Source organism: Schizosaccharomyces cryophilus (assembly GCF_000004155.1).
Source record: "Schizosaccharomyces cryophilus OY26 unplaced genomic scaffold supercont4.1, whole genome shotgun sequence".
Lineage (NCBI taxonomy): Eukaryota > Fungi > Ascomycota > Schizosaccharomycetes > Schizosaccharomycetales > Schizosaccharomycetaceae > Schizosaccharomyces > Schizosaccharomyces cryophilus.
This window is the reverse complement of record NW_013185624.1, coordinates 2286892-2307789: the sequence shown is the minus strand read 5'-3', so window position 1 is coordinate 2307789 and position 20898 is coordinate 2286892. Positions and strand designations below refer to the sequence as shown.

At 38.5% G+C, this 20898-nt stretch overlaps 7 protein-coding genes across 7 annotated transcripts; 3 read left to right on the top strand and 4 right to left on the bottom strand.

Moving 5' to 3' along the window:
• Positions 1-635: 635 nt before the first annotated feature.
• On the top strand, positions 636-3457 carry SPOG_03978 (mRNA cleavage and polyadenylation specificity factor complex subunit). Its single transcript, XM_013166240.1, has 3 exons — positions 636-869; positions 922-974; positions 1057-3457. Exons 1-3 carry the CDS (start codon positions 726-728, stop codon positions 1949-1951), a joined length of 1092 nt encoding a protein of 363 aa, XP_013021694.1. The 5' UTR covers positions 636-725; the 3' UTR covers positions 1952-3457.
• SPOG_03977 (uncharacterized protein) lies at positions 2094-3414 on the bottom strand. Its single transcript, XM_013166239.1, has one exon. The coding sequence runs from the start codon at positions 2660-2662 to the stop codon at positions 2246-2248; it is 417 nt and encodes a 138-aa protein (XP_013021693.1). The 5' UTR covers positions 2663-3414; the 3' UTR covers positions 2094-2245.
• Positions 3346-4155, bottom strand: SPOG_03976 (translocon gamma subunit Sss1). The gene is made up of 3 exons (XM_013166238.1): positions 3989-4155; positions 3784-3886; positions 3346-3598 (listed from the first exon to the last, which is right to left on the bottom strand). Exons 1-3 carry the CDS (start codon positions 4083-4085, stop codon positions 3586-3588), a joined length of 213 nt encoding a protein of 70 aa, XP_013021692.1. The 5' UTR covers positions 4086-4155; the 3' UTR covers positions 3346-3585.
• A 286-nt stretch (positions 4156-4441) lies between these two features.
• SPOG_03975 (RNA-binding protein) lies at positions 4442-8287 on the bottom strand. Its single transcript, XM_013166237.1, has one exon. The coding sequence runs from the start codon at positions 7136-7138 to the stop codon at positions 4760-4762; it is 2379 nt and encodes a 792-aa protein (XP_013021691.1). The 5' UTR covers positions 7139-8287; the 3' UTR covers positions 4442-4759.
• Positions 8288-8368: 81 nt separating this feature from the next.
• SPOG_03974 (GTPase activating protein) lies at positions 8369-12337 on the top strand. The gene has a single exon (XM_013166236.1). It carries the CDS (start codon positions 9189-9191, stop codon positions 11442-11444), a length of 2256 nt encoding a protein of 751 aa, XP_013021690.1. The 5' UTR covers positions 8369-9188; the 3' UTR covers positions 11445-12337.
• A 286-nt stretch (positions 12338-12623) lies between these two features.
• Positions 12624-14519, top strand: SPOG_03973 (AGC/RSK protein kinase Ppk14; the record flags this gene model as incomplete). The annotated part of the gene is made up of 2 exons (XM_013166235.1): positions 12624-12825; positions 12976-14519. 2 exons carry the CDS (start codon positions 12624-12626, stop codon positions 14517-14519), a joined length of 1746 nt encoding a protein of 581 aa, XP_013021689.1.
• Positions 14520-14763: 244 nt separating this feature from the next.
• SPOG_05545 (uncharacterized protein) lies at positions 14764-20308 on the bottom strand. The gene is made up of 5 exons (XM_013166650.1): positions 17798-20308; positions 17579-17678; positions 16637-17474; positions 16338-16586; positions 14764-16235 (listed from the first exon to the last, which is right to left on the bottom strand). Exon 1 carries the CDS (start codon positions 20202-20204, stop codon positions 18654-18656), a length of 1551 nt encoding a protein of 516 aa, XP_013022104.1. The 5' UTR covers positions 20205-20308; the 3' UTR covers positions 14764-16235; positions 16338-16586; positions 16637-17474; positions 17579-17678; positions 17798-18653.
• Between the last annotated feature and the right edge of the window lie 590 nt (positions 20309-20898).

The following is a 20898-nucleotide window of genomic DNA, read 5'->3' as shown; positions in this document are numbered from 1 at the left end:
CGATTAACTATTTTTTGCTTCTTAGGAGTCTTTAATCTATTCATAGCTTCCTTGGTTTGCATGGTTCCTAGTCGAATTCTGCAAATTCGTTTGTTTATTTGTTTGTAAACAAAGGAAACCATCCAGTCGTTCACCGAGAATTTTACTTATTTTCAATTTCAAGACCTAAAACAAACTATGAATTCTGTAATAAATAAAGCAAAAATAACATAAATAATTCAAAAGACAGGAAACCATGTCAGTCTTGTATCTTGCCAACAAAAGAATCCTTTTTCATTTCATTGCAAGTAAAGAAGGGTCCTGAACAATAATCGCTCGTCCTATGGACGTTAGCTATGATATAAATGTTTTCAGCCACTATAAGCTGCAAAATGAAAAGAAGTAAGCCAGTTATCTGATTTCACAACAATTCCTCATTCATTCATTATTCATCTCATCCCCCATCCATTGCATAAAACATCCTTTTCATCAAATAGTAAACTCCAACACATTTCGGACATTTACGAAAAAACAACGTTAATAACTATAGCACATGTACCTTAAGTTACATTAAGCCTTATTACTGAGCAAGTGCACATTGCAATGAAACGGATGGAGCCAACGCTGCCCAGGGAAAACGAGCTTACAGAGCCAAACTGGAGGATTCACGTAAAGAAGCAAATTCCTCCTCCATAGTGTAGCAACAACAGGCAAAACCATTGTCCGGATTTCACGCGATATCTACAATGTCAAATGCCGATCCGCATGTGGAAGATGACGAAGATGAGTACTTGTACGGTGAAACACTCGGAGAACGAAAAGAAGAGGACGCGCCGGACGCGCAGGCAGAGTCGTCTGCTGAGCCCATGAGTGAAGAGAGCGATGATTCTGTAAGAAAAACGAAAGGAATTAAAAGGAAATGTACTCATGCTTTTTTTCTAGGACATTGAGTTTATTATTGAGACGAAGCCAGGCGAGCGAGCCGAACCTCCAGGGTACGTTGTTTTGTGTGTTCATTGATGGGAATGATTTTGGTGTCTTTTGTTGATGTTCATATACTAATCGGATTGGTTTTAGCGGTACATCTAGTATTTATGGACTGGGTAAGGCTGGTCTGCGAAAGCCAGCAGAACGACCGACGGTCGAAGTCAAGTCCATGGAACCTCAAGATGCCTCTGCCGCAGCAGAGACTGCTCAGCAGGTAGACATTAACCCTACAGCCAAAATAGACGGTAAAAATATCTTCGAAGTGGATCTAGAGTCCTTAGAAGATAAACCCTGGCGGAAGCCGGGTGCTGACATCTCAGACTACTTTAATTACGGGTTTGATGAATTCACGTGGGCAGCATACTGTGCAAAACAAACTACTTTGCGTGATGACTTTAGCCCTCAAAAATTTATGGCTAATCTCATGGGAGGTCCTATGCCTTCTGGTGATATGTCTAATGCTCCAGACTTCCAAGCTATGATGTCTGGTTTCCCACCATTCATGCCAATGCCACCTCCCCCTATTGCTTCTGCTTCCCAAGACGAGCTCAACTATTCACGACCCCCGTTCCCCGTTCCTACTCCTACACCACCTCTTGCAGGTAATGCGGATTCTGCTTCGCAAATGAATAGTGGTGCAAACACACCTTCGCATGGTTACCATGCTTCAAATAGCATGCCTCCCGCGAATTTGCGAGAAAATGAAAGCCCTGCTCGTTCACCCAACCACTACGGCAGGCCAGAAAGCGGCCACGGTCCATACCAGCAAAGCTCTTCTGGCTACGGTGGTAATCCCCCAAGTTCTATCCAATCTTCGTCAGGTAGTAACTATGTCCCAAGTAGAGGTCCTTCTTATGGTGATCGCTCTCACAACAATAATTATTCTGGCTCATCTAGACGGCGACAGATGTCTCCAGATAGATACGGTGGTTACTCGAGTTCTCGAGGAAATAGCGGTCGGTATCGCAGGAATCGCTATAATTGAGGAGAAAAAATTTTATTTCCTTTACTTCCAAAATTCACCCAGAAATTATAAATAATGGTGGTAAGAGAACAACGATGGTACAATGATCGTACATAGTAATGATTTTCTGGATGTCCAAGTTTTGCTATGTTAATGCTACAGTGTTTACCTTATTTTTCTTTTTGATCTGACTATGTCCAAAAAAATTAAAATGCATTCAATTTCTTTCATATATATCTGTTATCTAATTTCTGTGTGGGATAACATAAAATCGTTACTGAATATCATACATATCATCATGATTATGGAAATATTTTAATAATCTTGTGTCTCATCGTCCAATTCATCAAGTACTTGTTGAGCATGTTTCTTGGCATCGCCGGAGATATTGGGGTTATGCAAAGTGGCCTTGTAACCGCCACGGACATTACCAAGGTTCTTGCCGCGTTGGGACTCTTCCTGTGCAAAATCACCAGTATCAAGAGCATCTTCGTCTTCGTACCCTTCATCGCCCAAAACGTTCTCTATGCCGTAGTCTTTTGCGGCACCATGAGAGCGGGTTTCATAGCCAGATGTTCTTTCGGCTCCGATATCTTCTTCCTCGAAGTATCCACTAGAGGGTTCATCTGGATCAACGTCTTCATCATAAAGATTTGTGACTCTAGGATCCTCACGAGCGGGCCTTCCGTAGCCACCGTAGCCAGAACTCTTCTTAGAAAATTTACCTGCCATGTTATGAAATGGAGTAATTACTAGAACCAAATTTGAAATGAAACTTTTGGATTCGAATAAAGATGATCGATCCTAGTTCCATTCTCTTCTTATATACTTTTGACTTCTCTAGGTACATTTCATTTTACATCATTCGAATGGGAATTATGACAGAATTCGCAATTTTAAGCCAGTTTCGTTTAATTTCTAACAAAAGCTACGTGTAAAAGTCGTTCCGTCTTCTTTACTTACGAAAGGTCGTTCGCTCAGTCTTCTACTACACAACGGTGGTGGCGAGCATATGATACGTATATAGACGTAAAGTAATTGAGCATGAACGAAAAGGCAAAAAGGATGTAACCAACTGTTTGAGGTATATCCTTTAACGGAATTCCAGAAGTATACGAGACCGTGAAGCATTCAACTGCTACTGGTCCTCCGTTTTTACTTGACTTATTCGAGTTTTTTTTACATAAAAAAAAACACGTATTACAACAATAAACAATAAATGATGGCAATGAAATAGGGATGAACAGGATATTTTATCTCCAGCTCGAATGAAAGAAAGTGCTGATAGATTTGTATGTTGATGACGATCGCAAGTAGGATTTTTTATACAAAAATATTTAATCAAGAAACGGGAATTTAAAAGTTTTTTTCCTTTTTTTTACATGTTGTTCATTTATCATGGAAATTATGGATGATAAAGAAACGCTGCACATTTCTTTCTGTTTTTGGGATCATTCATAATAGACAACGAAAAGCGTTTGATTAGGAAAGAATCTCATCAACATTACTCAAAGAAAGGTAGATAGATATTGAAGAATAAAATTAGTATAATTCTGTTCATGGATTATGATCGAGCAATCATTCTATCTATTCATAAATGAGTAACTCGTCGTAAAAGAATGGAAAAATCTTCTTTGAAAGAACGTGCATAAACATTAAGCACCGCCACTAAATCAAAGCGTTAGAATAGCCAAATCATCTTTTTCGTAAACCAAACTGTTGTTTGGAAGGACAACCACAACCACCTATTCTGTGGAGTTCCCTTTCATGAACGCATTCACCAAACAAAGCAAACGTAGATATTCACGTCCTGCCATCCATGCTTGTTGGGTCACGTCAATATCTCAACTTACACAAGCACTTTGTTAATAGGAATATGGATCAACTTGATAATGTATCCAATAAACCCCATAAGCACAAAACCAGTAGCAACGGCTCTAGAGACACTAAAAAACTCTTTTAACACATTGTTAGAAGATGCAAACAAAAACAACAGAGAAACCAAAGCTATAGTCCTAACAACTCAGTTTACTAGCTCTCAAAGGACGTATCCATTACCTTTACGATCGGGCTTGACACAGCGCTTAATAAAAAGAGAACCCTCTTTATACAAATCCTTTGGAATATGAATTAAGTCGTCAAAATTCTCAGCCATCTTGTTTTCTTGATATGAAATGCCCGTGGTTTTATGTCTTGGTAGTGAAACAACCTTTGAGTCTCGAGAGAATCTGCTTTCGTTGCGTATTGACAACCACCACAAAACAATTTAACGAGGCGTGTAAAACAGACGCGTTGCATGTCTTTAGTAAACAGAGCGTTTGTAAGCTTTGCTCAAGCATTTCAACAATAACAAACGTTTATAGATATGTATATATATGCATAGACCTCCCTTAATTCTATTATGTTTTTATATTTTCTCATGAAATGTTTCTACAAATGGAAAATGAAAGCAAATACATAAAGCCTGTATAAAGCTGACACTTAACAGCCGAACAAACAAGCCACTATTCGTAGAATGCAGAATTAAAAGATTATATTTAGAGAATTAAGAAAAGATTAGTAAAGTGTTACAAAAAATCAAAACGGATAATCGAAGAATTCATATCCTTCTTTCCAGCAAAAGTAATTAAATCTTTGGTACCAATAATTGATGTCCAAACATAAAATCAAACCAAAAATACACACAAAAAACTTTAAATTTTAGTTATATGAGTGGACGTAAATATTATACATCATTAACTCCATTAAGGCGAAAACGTCCCTTTAGACAATCATCTTCGAATCAAATTAATTAACAAAGGAAAATTAGAAAGTGAGTAATGTCTTCCCTTAGGATCTTGCATATTCAGTTATTTTTCCAATAATATGGCGCCCATGGTTGGAAGCCGAAATTTTAGGTAATAGAGGTACTAATAATTGAACAATTTTTTCCCTCTCTTCATCATTCGAATGCATCAAAAAGCTTTGCATCACATAGTTTGCATAGCTATCATTTAACAAATCCTCAATCTTAGGATAAGACAAAAACTCATCCAATAACCACCTGCGGGTAGACGGGGAAGCAGTACGAATACAGTCTTCGACAGCATTGGAGCTAAACTTCTGTAAAGACAACTCACATATATGACCTTGAAATTGTTGTGATATACTTTCACTATATTGCTCGACGTTCATTTCTAAAATATGCTGAATTACATAATTTCCGTAAGGATCTTGGACTAAGAACAGAGCGTGGTATATAATCTCTTCAATAAGTTGACTTTTCATTAAACCTTTTGTGGCATCCAAGCTACGTTGAAGAACGCAGCACCCATGTCTATGCGTTGCCAATTTTAAAACATGGCGTTTTATAGAAAAGAACAAAAGTTCCAATTTTTCAGGTAAAAACTTATCAATGCATTTTTGTAAAACATGATTGCCGTTCCCATCACAAGCTAGTTCTACCAATGACGGCGTTAAGATTCGCATTAATAAAGAAATTTGCTCATTTGATGTGAGCTTATCAATAATGTTCTGCATAGCCCGCGTACCATGAAGATCAGAACAAATACCAACCACATCTTTTCCAATACCTTTTAGAATTGCTAGCTTTTGCTCTCGGTAGGCATAAACAAAAAGTTTTTGACACATATAGTTACCAAAGGGATCCTTCATGAGTTCTACAATAGAAGACACAACTTCGTGATAAACTAAAGAAGCGTTGGCTTTTGGGTTCTCATCCAAAAGCTTTTGCAGATAGCGGCAGCCATGTTGGTCTTTGCAAATAGATGGAATTCGACCTAACGTTTCGTTAAGGGAGGGAAATTCAGTATCTTTTAGTTTGCTCAAAGAATACTTCTTTTTTGAATTAGATCTGTAATTCTCAGGATTCGTATATTTTCCGCGTTGCCTGTTAGGCTGTAGATTTTCATCAGTAGAAGTTAAATCACTTGCACTTCTAGAGACTGCTGGTTTAGCTATACTTTTTCGGTAAAGATATTTCTGTCCTGTCTCATGATGTCCAAGCTTCAAATCAAATGAGGGGTCGGAACTTGTCATACTGGTATTTGGACTTAATTCATTGAATGATGGAACAGTAGGAGTAGGCAGTTGAGGAAAAAACTGAGAATTCTTGCATTTTAGACAAGAAGGAAGGGAACAATTGCTCACCTTTGGTTCTGGATAAAGGCAAAGTGACTCAGAGGATGAACAAAGACTAGGGGTCTGGATAGAGTCGCTTTCAATAGGAGAATTGGGAACGCTACGAGGCAAAGAGGTAGGCGTTAGGGAGCAGTCAGATTCTTCAAAGGAAAAGGAAGGGGAAGCACATTTGATACCAGAGCTTTGGTCTGGCTTAATATTTCGAAGCAAATGATTCATGGGAGCAGAATGTTGGGAGAATTTCGAATTGTTAAGTAGCGTATTATTCAAAGCTTTTCTTTGAGAATTGTATCGAGATATGTTTTGATTGGAATGATTTCGCTGAGAGGGATTCGGCTTGAGAGGAAGGTCATGGACGGAAAGCGCTTGCAGATTAACTGGAGGTGACCTTGATGAAGAAAGAGGATCAAGAAGAGGAGTGCCAGATAAGGAAGATTTCTGCGGACTAAAGGAATGCGTCGATGAAGTTGTATCAGGAGGATGGGAAAGCAAAGAAGCTGGATATCGTGCATGAGAAGACGTGGAATCAAGCTTGAATGAAGAGTCCAAAGAGAGATCCAAGGAGTGGTCATGAGATTTTGAGTTTGCACGTAAGGGCTGGAAAGACCATCGACTAGACAAAGAAGGTGATGAAGATTTGGTGGGCGAAAGATGGGAAGGAGACGCAGAATTGGAATTACTGTATGTAGGAAAATGAATTTGGTTACATCGCCACGGAAATTTAGAGGGGTAAGAAACCTTTTCGCCAAGAACGGAAGTGGATGGAAGAGTCGTCCTAGTGAGAGAAGGGTTCGATTGATTTAAGAGGCACGGAGTCGAAGACGGAGCTTGAGAAGGAGAAATAGAAGGCGGCGAAAAAAAGCGAGACGATGAGTCGTACGAAGGATGTTGGGGTAAATAAGTCATGCAGCTGGGAGAAGAGGGATGCGGAGGAAGGGAGGAACCATCCCAACAAGGAGAGGGAGTGCAAGAAGAAAGTTGGACAGAGGAACGTTGGGCTGAAAGAGAAGAGGGATCAGGGAGAGAGGGAGAAGCATCCAAAAAATTTCTGCTGGAGAGGTAAGCCATCACAAGTAAACGAAAAAAAAAATCAAGAAAAGTAAAGTAAAGCCGACAAACGACCCGAAGGGACAAAGAAGCTAAAGTTGGGAGAGAAGAAAGGGAATTGGGCAAGAAGGACAAAAGCAGAAGTGAGCAAACAAAAAAAATAAAGAATAAAACAATAAAAGATAGGACAATTAATAAGAAAGTAATAGTACAGCCGAATTAGATATGCGAGAGGATATAAGCAACAGAGCAAACGAAGAGAATGATAGCAAAGGTAAAAAATAAAACGTGCACAAAAAGATTAATTATCAACCAATTTAAATGAGGAATAAAGCTTAGGTGAAGTTTGAGACTAGGGGTCAAACCAGCAGTCTAGTCTTCACTACACAAGGCCAAAGAAGGAACCAATCGTATACGAAAAAGGCACAGAATAGGTTATTCAAGAAGGGGATTGAAAGTCCAAAAAAGACCTAGTTATAATGAAGAGCGTGACGAGGAAACAAAAAATGTTTCTGGAATGATATCTGTACTTCGAGACTAACTGAGTTGGCTCACAAAAAACAGAGAGGAGGAAAATAAAAGAAACAAAAGATGAGAGAAAAAAAGGAGAGAGGAAGATTGATTAAAGTAAGAAAAAAGCAAACAAAGGAGGAAAGGGAGCAGAAAGAGAACGATTGGTAGAAATATGGAAAGCGAATAAGATGAAGCAAAGAAACAACGAAGCAAGAATGAGCTAGTAAGATTGATCTGCCAGGGATGAGAAAAGGTAAAGGATTGGGATATAGAAACAAGGAATAAGAAAACCAGGTTGCAAGGGAAAGGAAGCAAAAACAGAGACTATACAGGGAAGAAAATCCTCTTAATTACCAGCAATGGACGAACAAGGAAACAATCAACAAAAAAAGAAAATAAGGCCAACCTGGCAGTTTTTTTCAGCAGAAGAGAGAAGAAAAGAAGGAAGAAGAAAACAAAGAGGATGAAAGTATTTAAAAACAAAGAAAGGAAAAAACAAACATAAAAAGAGACGAATCTTGGTTTCTCTCCTCATTTGTTTTGCTTCGCTCAATACGTATTAATGTTCTCGAGACTACTAGGTTGGCCAATTGATGCAAGATCAACCATCACATCAAAGGAACCGATACTTAATTGATGACACATGATGAGTCATTGAACCTTCTTTCGGGTTGTCTGGGTCGACCCATGGGTCATTAGTATTCAATGGGATATTTTTACGGTAGTCGTGATTTACTTATCTTTGCCGATCCTTACGAGTATTAAGGACCGAGAACATCCTTCAGCCAATCACCAGATTCCCATTTAAGCATAGCTCAGGTTCCCCGAAAAAAATAAGAAGCAAAGCTGAGAAAACCTTCCATCTATAGACTTTAAGCTTTGGTTCTGGTCTTCTTTCGGTTATTTCTCGTCAATACTTATACCGTCGCTTTATTTATTTGCTCTTCGATTTTTTCTTTGTATTCCATAACGCCTTCTAATTTGACTTCTCATTTTCCTTTTTCTCCATCGATAAGTTCTTTATCGTCTAGTTTTGCCCTTATTTTTCCTTTTTTTTTTGGTCTCCTCATTCCCCGCTTCCCCTCACTTTTTAGATTTTCCTCGATTGTAAAACTCTTCTCAGTGGACCTTGCAAAGTTTCGGTAAATCGATCTTTCACACTTGCTACTTTTCAACACTTGGTTATTTCCCTACTTTGCCTACTGTATATTATCTTTAACGAGACCTTTGTAGGTCCTTAAGTTTTTGTTTGCGTTCCTCCTTCCTCATTGCTAATTTCGCTCCATTCTTCTGGATAGCTGCCCCTGTCAATCTCGGGTTTCTTCCTGTTCTTCCCGTTGCAACCTGGTTTAGCTGCCCATTGTCTTATACTTTAAAGTTGGGCTTGCTTCTTGAGAATGTCCTTGTTTCTTTCTTAGCGCTTCCGCTTGACTTTTGTGCAGTCTCTCTTAGGAAGCTTCTGTGGTTTGATTCATCTTTCTTTCCTCCATTTTTTCAGTTATATTTTCTTAATTTTTATTTTTATTTATATATCTAATTTTAGGTAGGTCTTTTTTCGATGCAGTTAGCTCATGAACCACAGGATGCTCCTGCATCTGGTCCTTCCCATTCTCCTACTAATGATGAGGCGACAGCTACTGCTACAGCTACGCCCGCTTCTACCCCTATGGCTACGGAAGACAAGCCGAGTCTCTCCTTTCCTATATTCCCTTTGTTCCCTATTTCTCACTCTTCCCCTTCTCACCCTTCGCTTTCTTCGAAGTCTTCGTCATTTTCCTCTGCTCCGCTTTTCGATCACCAATCTCCCGAATTTCTACATTCCATCCCAGGAAGTCTTCATCTTGCATCCGATGCTTCCATAGAACGCCTTATTCAACGATTTGGTGCGGTTAGCCTTATTCGTCAGCTCGCCAAAGACGTCGCCGAACGTGACGCTTTTATTTCTAATGTCAAGTTCCATTACGAGTCGCGAGAATCAGTCTTTCGCGACCTGCTTCGTGAACATGGCTTAGATCCTGTCATTGCTAATACCAAGCTTGCAAAGCAACGCACTGACCTTTTTTCCGTCGTCCCTCCTTCGTTCTCTTCCTCAGTTTCCTCTACCGCAGTCCCTGCTTCCGCTCCTCCAATTGCTACGTCCGCACCCCTTTTCTCTTCGCAATTTGACGAAACTTTTCCACCGCTCTTAGTTGATAAACCTTTTTTACAAACCAAAATTTCTTCCGCCATTAACGAGCCTTTACTTCCTTCTTCCCCCTCTTCCTCATCCCCCGCTCTTTCTGATACCCATCCGACTGCTTCATCTCCCTCTAACCCCCTTCAAAACTTCGCTGGTCACTTTTCCTCCAAGCATTATCATTTTGATAAGTCCTCATCTCCCTCTCCTTCTCCAACCGCTCGTCCATCACCCAAACCTTCTAATTCCGACATGGCCTCTCCTATTGCTTCCCCCACTTTTCCAGCTTTAGACCTGGAACCAAAAAACGATAAACCTCTCTATTCATTTTCTCACTCTACTGTCGAAGTTTCAGACTCCTTTTCCGAATCACATTCCGCGATGCAACCTTTTTCTGGTGTCAATTTTACTTTTCCTGATTCGGTAGAGCTTGACAATATAATCCCAAAGCAAGACCTCCCACCGACATTGCGAAATGATTGGAATCCTCATACCAAGCTCAAGTCCAACCAAACCCTCGACCAGTTTGGCTTCGTAAATAACTTTCCTGCTTCCTCAGACCGGTCTTCTGAAACTCTCAAACCTCTTCGAGTCTTTAATTCGTTTACAACGTCCTCTTCTCCCAACTTTGGATCTGGTTCATCGCAGCTGGATAAATTACCATTATCTTACGACACTCTTGATACTGTTCAGATGAAGCGTTGGGACGATTATGTTCAAAAATATTCTATCAAGTACGGGAAATTTGATGAGAGCAGCAACGAGTTATTGGGAAAATGCAGCCTTGGAAAAACGAAACGGAGCTCGAAAAAAAGGTTTGAAAAATTCCGTAGACTTGTTAAAAAAGGCGTACCCGTGCCTTACCGTCCCAAGGTCTGGCTCGAATGCTCTGGCGCTCATCATTTGCATGTTCCTGGTTACTATGACGAGCTGCTAGCAAAGTCTGAGAGGTCTGATCCCTCTAATCAGGTCCAGATTGATCAGGACATAAAGCGGACACTTGTTAGGAATATTTTCTTTGGTGGAAAAGGCCCAGGTGTTCCCAAACTACGACGCGTTTTACTGGCGTATAGCTTGCATAATCCAGCAGTTGGATATTGCCAAGGAATGAATGTTATTGTTGCCTTTTTCTTATTAATATATGCGTCTGAAGAAGAAGTGTTTTACTTAATCATGAGCCTGATTGAAAATTATCTACCACAGGATTACTTTACTGCTGATCTTTTAGGCTCAAGGGCCGACCAAATTGTCCTAAAAGAATATGTCGACATCCTGCTGCCTCAAGTAAGCTCTCACTTGAAAGAGCTAAAGGTGGATTTGGAAGCTGTTACGTTTCATTGGTTCCTTAGTATGTTCACAGACACGGTGGGTACTAAACTCGGATTTCGTATCTTAGATTTGTTTTTTTGTGACGGATATCCTTGTTTATTTCGTGTGGCTTTAAGCATAATCTATACTTTAAAAGACAAAATATTAGCGTGCAATACCTCCTTCGCTGTGTACTCCTTGCTATGCGATTTAAGGAGTTATCCTTTCGATCTAGACGCCTTTTTGAACTGTGCGGCGGAAAAATGGAAGCATCAAATCAATGAAGAAGATTTGCAAGAAAGACATGCAAGGGCCATGTCTTTACTTTGACAAAAAAATAATAATAAAAAAAAAAAAAGAACATGATGTTTAATGACGATTTATTGGTTGATGATTTCTTGAAGTGTTTACTTGTATTTTTATTTTTTTCTTTATATTTGTTCCTTGGATGCTGATGAAATTCCGTAGGTATATATAAGATTGTTTGGTTTGGCAGAGTATGATATTAAATTCTACTAGCACCTGTTCGCTGTAGTTATTTGCTATTGACGTGTTTTCTAATTCAATTTTACAATTTTTTGGTAAATTATTAATATATACCTGTTTGTATATTTTTGATGCATGGAATTGTCGAGCGGATAACTTTTGAGCCTCGTTTTGTTGCGAGTAGTTGTCGGAAAACATACAACGAGAGAATGCTTTGAATTGGAATTGGATAGCACACCAATTGTTTATACGAGAATTATACATCTACTTAATTTGTGAAGCTGTTTTGTTCATCGGTGTCTATCAAATGTAGGATTTCTAAATGTTCGTTTCCTCTACTATGTCCTTTTCCATGATGTTGATATATGACAAAGAGCGAAGCACATGAAAATGGTTACCTCTCCGTTTTCCGTTTGTTTTTCTAGCAGTTCGGTTGATCTTTAACTTTTGTTCGCAAATCGGAATCGCAAAAAAATGGTTGTCGTCCAAAATTTTTTCTTTTTCTATGACAATATTGTAGCTATCCTGTATAACAGAGCGCTTGTCGTTGTAATTTTCCTTCAACGATGAATATAAAAATATCTAGTACGAATACGTGGAGCCATCTTCATTCATTCATTAAGGAAGCTTAAATTGAATCAATATCACAAAAAACAACCAAGCCAAATCCAAAATGTACCTTTAGAAAATCTTTTAATAAAAAGGTTTGACGTTCCTATTTAGACACTTCGTTCGTCTTCTTGTTTTCCTTTTCTCAATTTTGTGTTTATTTTTTAAAGAAAAGTAACGTAGTATCATTGCTTTTCGATAACCAACAATAACGTAATTAGTTTGTAGTTTGGTATAATATGCTAACGAAAGACAGCGAAACCGGCTAGGTTTCAAGCCACTTAAAATACATCTCTGTCGGTGTCCGTATGCCCGTATACTCCGCTCTGTACCATTTACCAAGTACAAGCGCTCACGAAAAACGGCCGGACTCTTCTTAATTGACAGTTGTTTTACTGACAATTTCGGTTTCGAATGAGCATTATGGATGATAGGAGAGATGATGAGGAAACAAAAGTTGCATCCATGAGACAATTCACACCGGGAAAGGAGGGAAATCAAGAATCGTCCAAGTCTTCTTCCAGTTCAAAACCTTCAAAAATAAGGTCTTTTATAAGACTGTACTTTAAAGAAAATCGAAAATTTACTTTTTCTAAAAAGAAGAATAAGGAATTGCGTTCTTCAGAAGCTTCAGGGACGTTCTCAGGCTCCGATCATCAAGAAGCATCTGCAGAAGAGGACAGGGATTACCCAAAAAAAGGGGGGAAAACGAGCACGGATGTTCTAGCAACCCCCACAGAAAGTGCAGATCCTTCTTCAAGTGCAGCTTCATCATATAATAATGAAAAATATGAACATGCCAATCCTTCGTTCGAAAATGAAGCTCAGGGTTCACAGGACCCATCATCATTACAACCAAACGGTGCTTTGAATGTGGGGTCTGCAGCGACGACTTCTACAACTCAAATGAGTTCTCCTGACGTGGACTCTCTCTACGTAAAAAAGCGGGAGACTAAAAAATCATTTTTCATGGGAGGAAAAAAGAAAAAAGATTCCAATTCGAAGTCCTTCTTCAATTCTCGACACGCAGGCCAGTCCAATGGCTCAGATAACCATTCTGAAAATGGTAATGTAAATGGTATCAAGGCGACGGAGAAGGAACGCAAAGTAGAGCCGGTAAAGAAGACCACCGGCTCTGCGAGAAAGTACTCTTCAAACTCTGTCAAAATCGGAAACGTCGAGGTAGGTCCGTCCAGTTTTGAAAAGGTTTTCTTGCTTGGTAAAGGCGACGTTGGTCGTGTTTACCTGGTTCGTGAGAAAAAGACTAGTCGGTTTTTTGCTATGAAGGTTTTGAGTAAGCAAGAAATGATTAAAAGGAACAAGATTAAACGAGCATTTGCAGAACAAGAAATTCTGGCTACAAGCAATCATCCTTTCATCGTCACGCTGTATCATTCTTTTCAATCCGAAGAGTACCTTTATTTATGTATGGAGTATTGTATGGGTGGTGAGTTTTTTAGAGCCCTGCAACGTCGCCCTGGACGCTGCCTCGCTGAACATGAGGCTAAATTCTACATTGCTGAAGTTACGGCTGCATTAGAGTATCTTCATCTAATGGGTTTTATCTATCGTGATTTAAAACCCGAAAACATTCTTTTGCATAAATCTGGTCATATTATGCTTTCCGACTTTGATCTTTCCAAACAGTCAGGTTCTATCGGCTCTCCTACCGTTATCCAAGCTCGTAATAGTCCATCGGCCCAAAATAATTATGCATTAGATACCAAATCTTGTATCGCTAATTTTCGTACGAATTCTTTTGTCGGTACAGAAGAATACATTGCTCCTGAAGTTATTAAAGGCTGCGGTCATACAAGCGCCGTAGACTGGTGGACTTTGGGTATCCTTTTCTATGAAATGCTTTATGCTACTACTCCTTTCAAAGGGAAAAACAGAAACATGACATTTTCAAATATTCTACATCGTGAAGTTGTATTCCCAGAGTATGCTGATGCTCCTTCGATCTCTAGCCTGTGTAAGTCCCTCATTAGAAAACTGTTGCTGAAGGATGAAAACGATCGTTTAGGGTCTCAAGCGGGCGCATCGGATGTAAAGTTACATCCATTTTTTAAAAATGTTCAGTGGGCTTTACTGCGTCACACTGAACCTCCGATTATACCTCGGCTTGCCCCTACAGATGAATTGGGCAACCCGAATATTGCACATCTGAAAGAGAGCAAGAGTTTGGATATAACTAACTCAAATCATAATTCTCACACAGTTGAGGTTCCACTATCTAATCTTAAAGATCAGGAAGACGATCCTTTTCTTTCGTTTAATTCTGTTACCGTACATCATGATTGGGACTAAAATGTTCTTATATGCATTTCTCTCATTTAAGTTCATATTACAGTGAATTTTTCGTATTCCTTCCTGACTATGTCCTTCACTTATGTTCCTGTTATAATGAAAAATGTAATGTTATAATTATTAACTAGACTTTCATTTTTGCTTCATTTTTTATTTAGTATACAAAAAATATGTACGTTTGTCTTTGATATATGAATATTTGAAAATAATGTCTCGAAAATAATACTATTTTTCATAACACTATTTGCTTTTGTTAACTCTTACCTACCCTTACAAATTATTCATGGTACAAAGATATAATATTTTCAAAACCAATTACCCAAAAATAAAGCCCTATGATATAAAATTTTTTGTTCAGCAATCAACCGTCTTTATATCATACACAATATGCCAAACTCTCGGCGAAAACGACTTCACCCGATTAACTTGATAAGTAGTTTGCATATTTAATTTGTTTTTGAATTCGTTGTTTATTTCTTCACCGTAGCTTTCGATACGATCCTCCATTACATTTTCATGCACATGAATAAAACACCCAGGTCCTCGCTCAACAATTAAGGCGCTCATGTCCCATGCATCTTTACTAGAGGGAAGCATTCCAAGATTGACGTGTTTGACCGAAGCACTCAGGGATTCCAAACGTCTTTTTGCGTATTCATTGCTCTCATGGAACACTACAATTTGATGGGATCCCACGTCAAAATTGTACTCTTCATCATGCCGAACGACCCAAACAGACCAATTATTAATTATAGCAGCTCTTCGCAAAGCTTCAATGCTCCACGGATTAATTTCCCAACAGAGAACACTTTTGGCTTTCCCTTTTGCATATGAAAAAGAAAAATATCCAATGCCAGCATATAAATCAGCAATAACTTCATTCGCAACATTTTCAAAGTTTAAAACTCTGGCTTTTTCAATTGCATTTCCACGAGAAAACATCGTGTAAAGAGGTGCCCATGTCTGATAGATTCCATTTTGTCTACAATGAACCCAAAGTGCGGTTTCAAAATCTTCTATTTTGGGTTCCCCATATACCGGTTTACCAAAATCTCCATAAAGAGGTTGCAAAGCCAGTGGTCTCCTCATAACATCATTTATAGGAATTGGCTCATTTAAAGCGATATGAGTTACTTTCCACTCGTCTGCGAGAATGGCAAAGAGTTTTGTAACTGTTTTTGTATCCTTGTATTCCTGAAAGAAGTCAAACCATTCCTTCGTAGAGAAGCTATTTGGAGATAGGAGAGCCATAGGAGGATATATGACAAACCTCATAGGAACCGGAAACTGTTCCACTTTTGCCGCTTTTCTAATGACTTTAGCTATATAAGACAATATGCGCTCCTGCAAGGTATTCTTTTCCATAATGGTATGCGACAAGGCATTATGAATAATCTGAAGCTCTGGACTATTGATTATTTCATGCGGTAAATTATTTTCTTCAAATGAAGTGGGTACGAGTACATATTTGTCTAAAGAGACATCTTTCGGTTGGTTTTCCAAATAATTCAGTATTTTAGGTCCTGAAACAATCCCAATCGATTTAACAAAATGATTTTGACCTTGTAAATAGTCTTTCCATTGTTTCGTTTTGGATTTAGGGACCAAGAGGAAAATCATGAACTGAAGGCCCAAAAAGGAGGTAAAAGGAAGGATCGCAGAGATCGATGATTTCAACATCAATTACTTCATTCAATAGTTAAGTTTTGTCATTGTCTAGAAAAATGTTAATTATTTAAGAAATACTTTTTTGATCCGTTGATGGTAACGGTTGGATGATAAAAAAGGAGTATTGTAAACGATGAAGAACTGACTTACCAAAATGCTTTCGACATGATGAGATTGTGGAAACAAGTCAAAACCACGAATTTCGTCGATCTGATAATGTTTACCAAGTTCGTGATGCAGAACGTAGCCAACATCTCGAGCTTGAGTATGAACGTTACAGGAAATGTAAACAACACGGGACGGTCCGTATTCCAACAGTTGGTTCAGAAAAGCTTGATCACAACCTTTTCTAGGAGGATCAACAACCATCGCAGTCTCGACAGAGGGAGTCTCAATGCTCTAAAGATAGTTAGTGAACCAACTCATACTTGTACTCGAAGAGTACTTACTGAAAAGATTTTTTCCGCTTGACCAACTAGGAATTTTGTATTAGAGACATGATTTCTCTCAGCATTCTCTTTTGCATAATGCACACTGTCGGCGGAAATTTCAACACCAATCACAGATTCAAATCCTTCGGAGCAGGCGATACTAAACAATCCTGAACCACAGTAAGCATCTACAAAATACTTTGGTTTTTGATAGCTTTCACGGCCAAAAGAATTAAGTAACTGCTTTCTAACATAACCGGTAAAGTCAGGCAAAATCGAGTTATTATTTTGAAAGAATGCTCCTGCTGGAAAAACAAACTTATATTTTCCAAACGATTCAGTGATAATAGCTTTGTGGTCAGTGGTAACCGAATGTTCGCCAATGCTATTTACGGAATCACGCATGAGAATTGTAGCTCCTCGCTTGTACGTTGATGCACGTCCTTGAACCTCGCCTATGATCTTTGGATAGGCCTCATTAATGCTCTTGGTAGCTATCGGACATTCTTCGATATCCATCACTCGCCTTCTACCTTTCTCTTGAAAACCAATGGTCAACGGCCCGTTCGTACCGCCTTTAGGGACGTCGAAATGAGGAGTAATCTTGGTTCTATAGTTATACTGGGAAGGACTTCCCATTGTGTTTTCAATCTGTGGAAGTTTTGAAGCATCCAACTTTGAAAAGTACCGAAAGGCCTTTTCTATAACCTTTTTCTTCTGCTCAAGTTGTTTTTCATAAGGAAGCATTTGATATTGGCAACCTCCGCATTTTGCAAAATATCGACATCCAATTAGGGAGTCATCTCTATCTTTTGAAGGTACCAACACTTGGAGAAAATCAGCCAGAGCATAGGTACTGTTGTTAAGTTAGTTATGAAGGCATAAAATATGAGACTGAAGAAGTGAAAACTATAGATGGAGTCTTGATCTCCATATAAAATTAAGCATTCCATTACTTACTCAGCCAAAAAGTGTAGTTTAGCTTTCACTTTATCCCCAGGTAATGAAAAGGGAACAACTACAGCGTAACGATCATCCAAAACTAGGCCAATTCCATCTCCTAATTCAATTGGTTAGCATGTCCATTTACCTTGAAATGCAAGCCATAGCTATTGTAGCATGTGACCCTTTTCTTGAAGTCACATGGTAATACGCTAAAACGAGTTTTTTTTACGGTACCTGAGGAACTCAAATAAACAATATTTACTTCAATTTCCTGAAATCTTTCAAATGGTATGCTAGCCAGAGGTGGATGCTCTAACAGGTTCTCAATGTCTAATTGTAAAACATGACCAGCACTTCCTTCTTCGACAGGCTTTTTAGCACGTCTTTTTGAAAGTTTTCTTGCTCTTTTGTTGGAAACTTCTGGCACTTGAGAAGGCCGATTTAATTCAGTCGCCATATGGTATGAAGTTGACGTTGTAAATGAAGAGCGCAAAAATTTGGAAAGAAGAAGTTTAGGAAAGTGACCTCTTCGAAACAATGAAACTATCATTAATTGAATTAGTTATTAATAATAGAAAAAATTCCAATTAATATGTTATGACAGCGCCGGTCTGTAATTTTTAACGTTTTTGTATTGTATTGCAAAGTAAAACCCTCTTGCTTTTGTGCAGAGATATAATACATAATTTTTATATTTCAAATGTGTATAGAGTGTTAAGATTTTTTTTATTAGCAGAAAACAATTGAGAGAAAAGATACGTTTATTAGAATTTAATAATTTAATGAACAAGCGAATCTGAGCGTATTCTTCCTTTTCCTCTTTTTCGTGAACCTGCCGGTCTGTTCCATCTCTTCAATATATATATATATATATATATATTATTTGTACTTTTTATATAATGACAGGAAAAATCATATTGTATATGCAAAGCACAAATGTTCATTTCTAAATTATGCATCTTATCGTAAACGCTATGACCAGCCATGAGCATGAGAACGCTCTATTGCAATAGTATATATATTCCATGAGATTTAATTCCATAACTTCTTCATCACCAGTTGAATAACAGCCTAAGCAAACCATCTCATTTTATTTCAGTAGTTTATTTTGCCAATCTTCAAGGGTGTTTTGATAACGGAGAAGAGTAATGATAAAAGAAGGATCACCTCCTTCACGTTGAGCTTCGAAATTAATCAAATAGTCTAATGCTTCATAAGTACCATTTAAGGTCGTTTGTAAACGAGGTTCATCCTCCTCATCGGTTTCCTGATCTCGGTCCGCCAAGAATTGGGAAGCTACATAAGTTAGCACATCACTTCCAGCTTCTTGAGGACGTTCCTCTATGGGATCAATAAAGCTTTGAATGTTTTCTGCTGAACGAGCATCGAATCGAACAACCGAGTTCTGGATTTCGCTAACTACCTCAGCAGGATAAGATAATTCAGGTTGACCAGTATCCAAAGTTTTTAGAACACTGCTCTGACAAAAACTATTATATATACATACTGGGGAAATGTCAATCTCCCACGCTTTTGTCAACCAGCGCATTGCATGAAGAATATTGACGGTTTTATGAGGATTCCTACCGAGCTCTATCTGGGCAAGCATGTAGCGAATCCAATATTTTCGATAAAAAGCTTTCAAAGTAAACGTGATTCCATAATCAAAAGGATTATAGCGCTTCTCCTGCTGGTCAGGAAGTATAATAACTGAAGTACTCGTTAGGTCTCGACCTGTCCTACGCAAGTTCTCTAAAGCACAGACAACTGCAGTAGAGCGTTCAAGCAAAAGTACCACTTTACGATTTTGCATTTGAGCATCGAACCATAAAAGCCATTCTTCAATCAATATTGTGGTCAAACAAGCACGGCCATTGTATCTCCAATGAAAATTTAATACGTCTGGCTTAATCGCTGCTGAACGGAAGGCTTTGGGGTTTTGGGAGTAACCTATGGCCCACATTGGAAGTTTTCTTGTGCCAGTGGCATTCGTACATACCAATGCTGTAACGCGAGCTTTATCCCGTTTCATTCCTTGTACTTCCTCAACGGCATAAACCTTGCTAGGCGTAAGCTTCCAGAAAAGCCCCATTTCGCATAGAGCAAACACATTTTCTGGATCTGTCAGAGTGGTGATATCTGCAATTCTGGTAATTGTCTCAATTATATTTCCTTGGAAAAGTAAGTACGGTTGCTCTTTATTGACACTGGACTGAAATTGCTGATGGCGTCGCTTAAAGTTTTCTAACCACCCATTGCTAAACTCAGGCATGGATAAATCTTTGTATTCCGGAATCTTTTTCCACAACTTGCTAGCTGTTTCTTTGATGGCTTCACCTGTGACAACCTGGTTTTGGCTCTGAGCTCTTTGCTGCCACTCAAACAGCAGTTTTTCCAATATTGGATATTTTGCAGGTCGATTCCGCTTCACATCTCCATCTACATCGGTCAAATGGTCAAGATAACTATATCGGGAAGACAAAATCTGCGATACAGATGGCTGTGAAAGATCTTTGTCGAACCGTTGCTTAAACCATGAAATTAGGTCTGATTGTGTTGGCTTATCCGAACTATTATAGAAATAGTTTCGAAGTTCCTTCTTCTCTTTTTCCGTAATTGCTCGTCGTCTAACTGGGGCCATAATACTATAAGAATTATTATTAAACACCAAAATAAATTTTCATTATAATAATGGTGGTAATGTTTTATACTTTGGCGAATATTTGGTGGTGAGTATAGTATGAGTATTAGCAAAAAGTACTCGTCAATATCGTCCTATAGAGGATATAATCTTAAGTGATTGATCCCTAATAATAATATATTCGTAAGAACGATGGAAACAAAATACCAATTCTCCATAGCAGAGCAATTGTACGGTTTCTTACTTGTTTGTCACCATCTCCAATGCAAACAAAAGGATATGATTTTTTCAAAAACTCGCCTTTGGGAGGTAGTTTTATTTTTGTCGTTTCAGACAATAACATACTCAACACGAAGCGAACTTTGCAACGAGCCTAGCTTGACTCTGAGCTTGCGTGATTGATTCTGTTTCTTTGGATAATGCATAAAAGTTAGACAACTTAGATTCAAAACAGCAAGAGTGAATCTATCCATGTACACTATAAAGCAGCCTACGAATCCTGTTTGAGCAATAATCTATTAGAAAACAAGTAAGTAATACTAAGTTAATATTAATATAATTGCATTGCTACTGTTCTGAGTTTGTTCATTTGATAAAGGCGCCAAAAGGATAAGATTATTATTGACAATATCGCAACCGAATTTTTTAGACATATGAACGTGAACTAATAAGATCTACTGTATAATTCCTAATT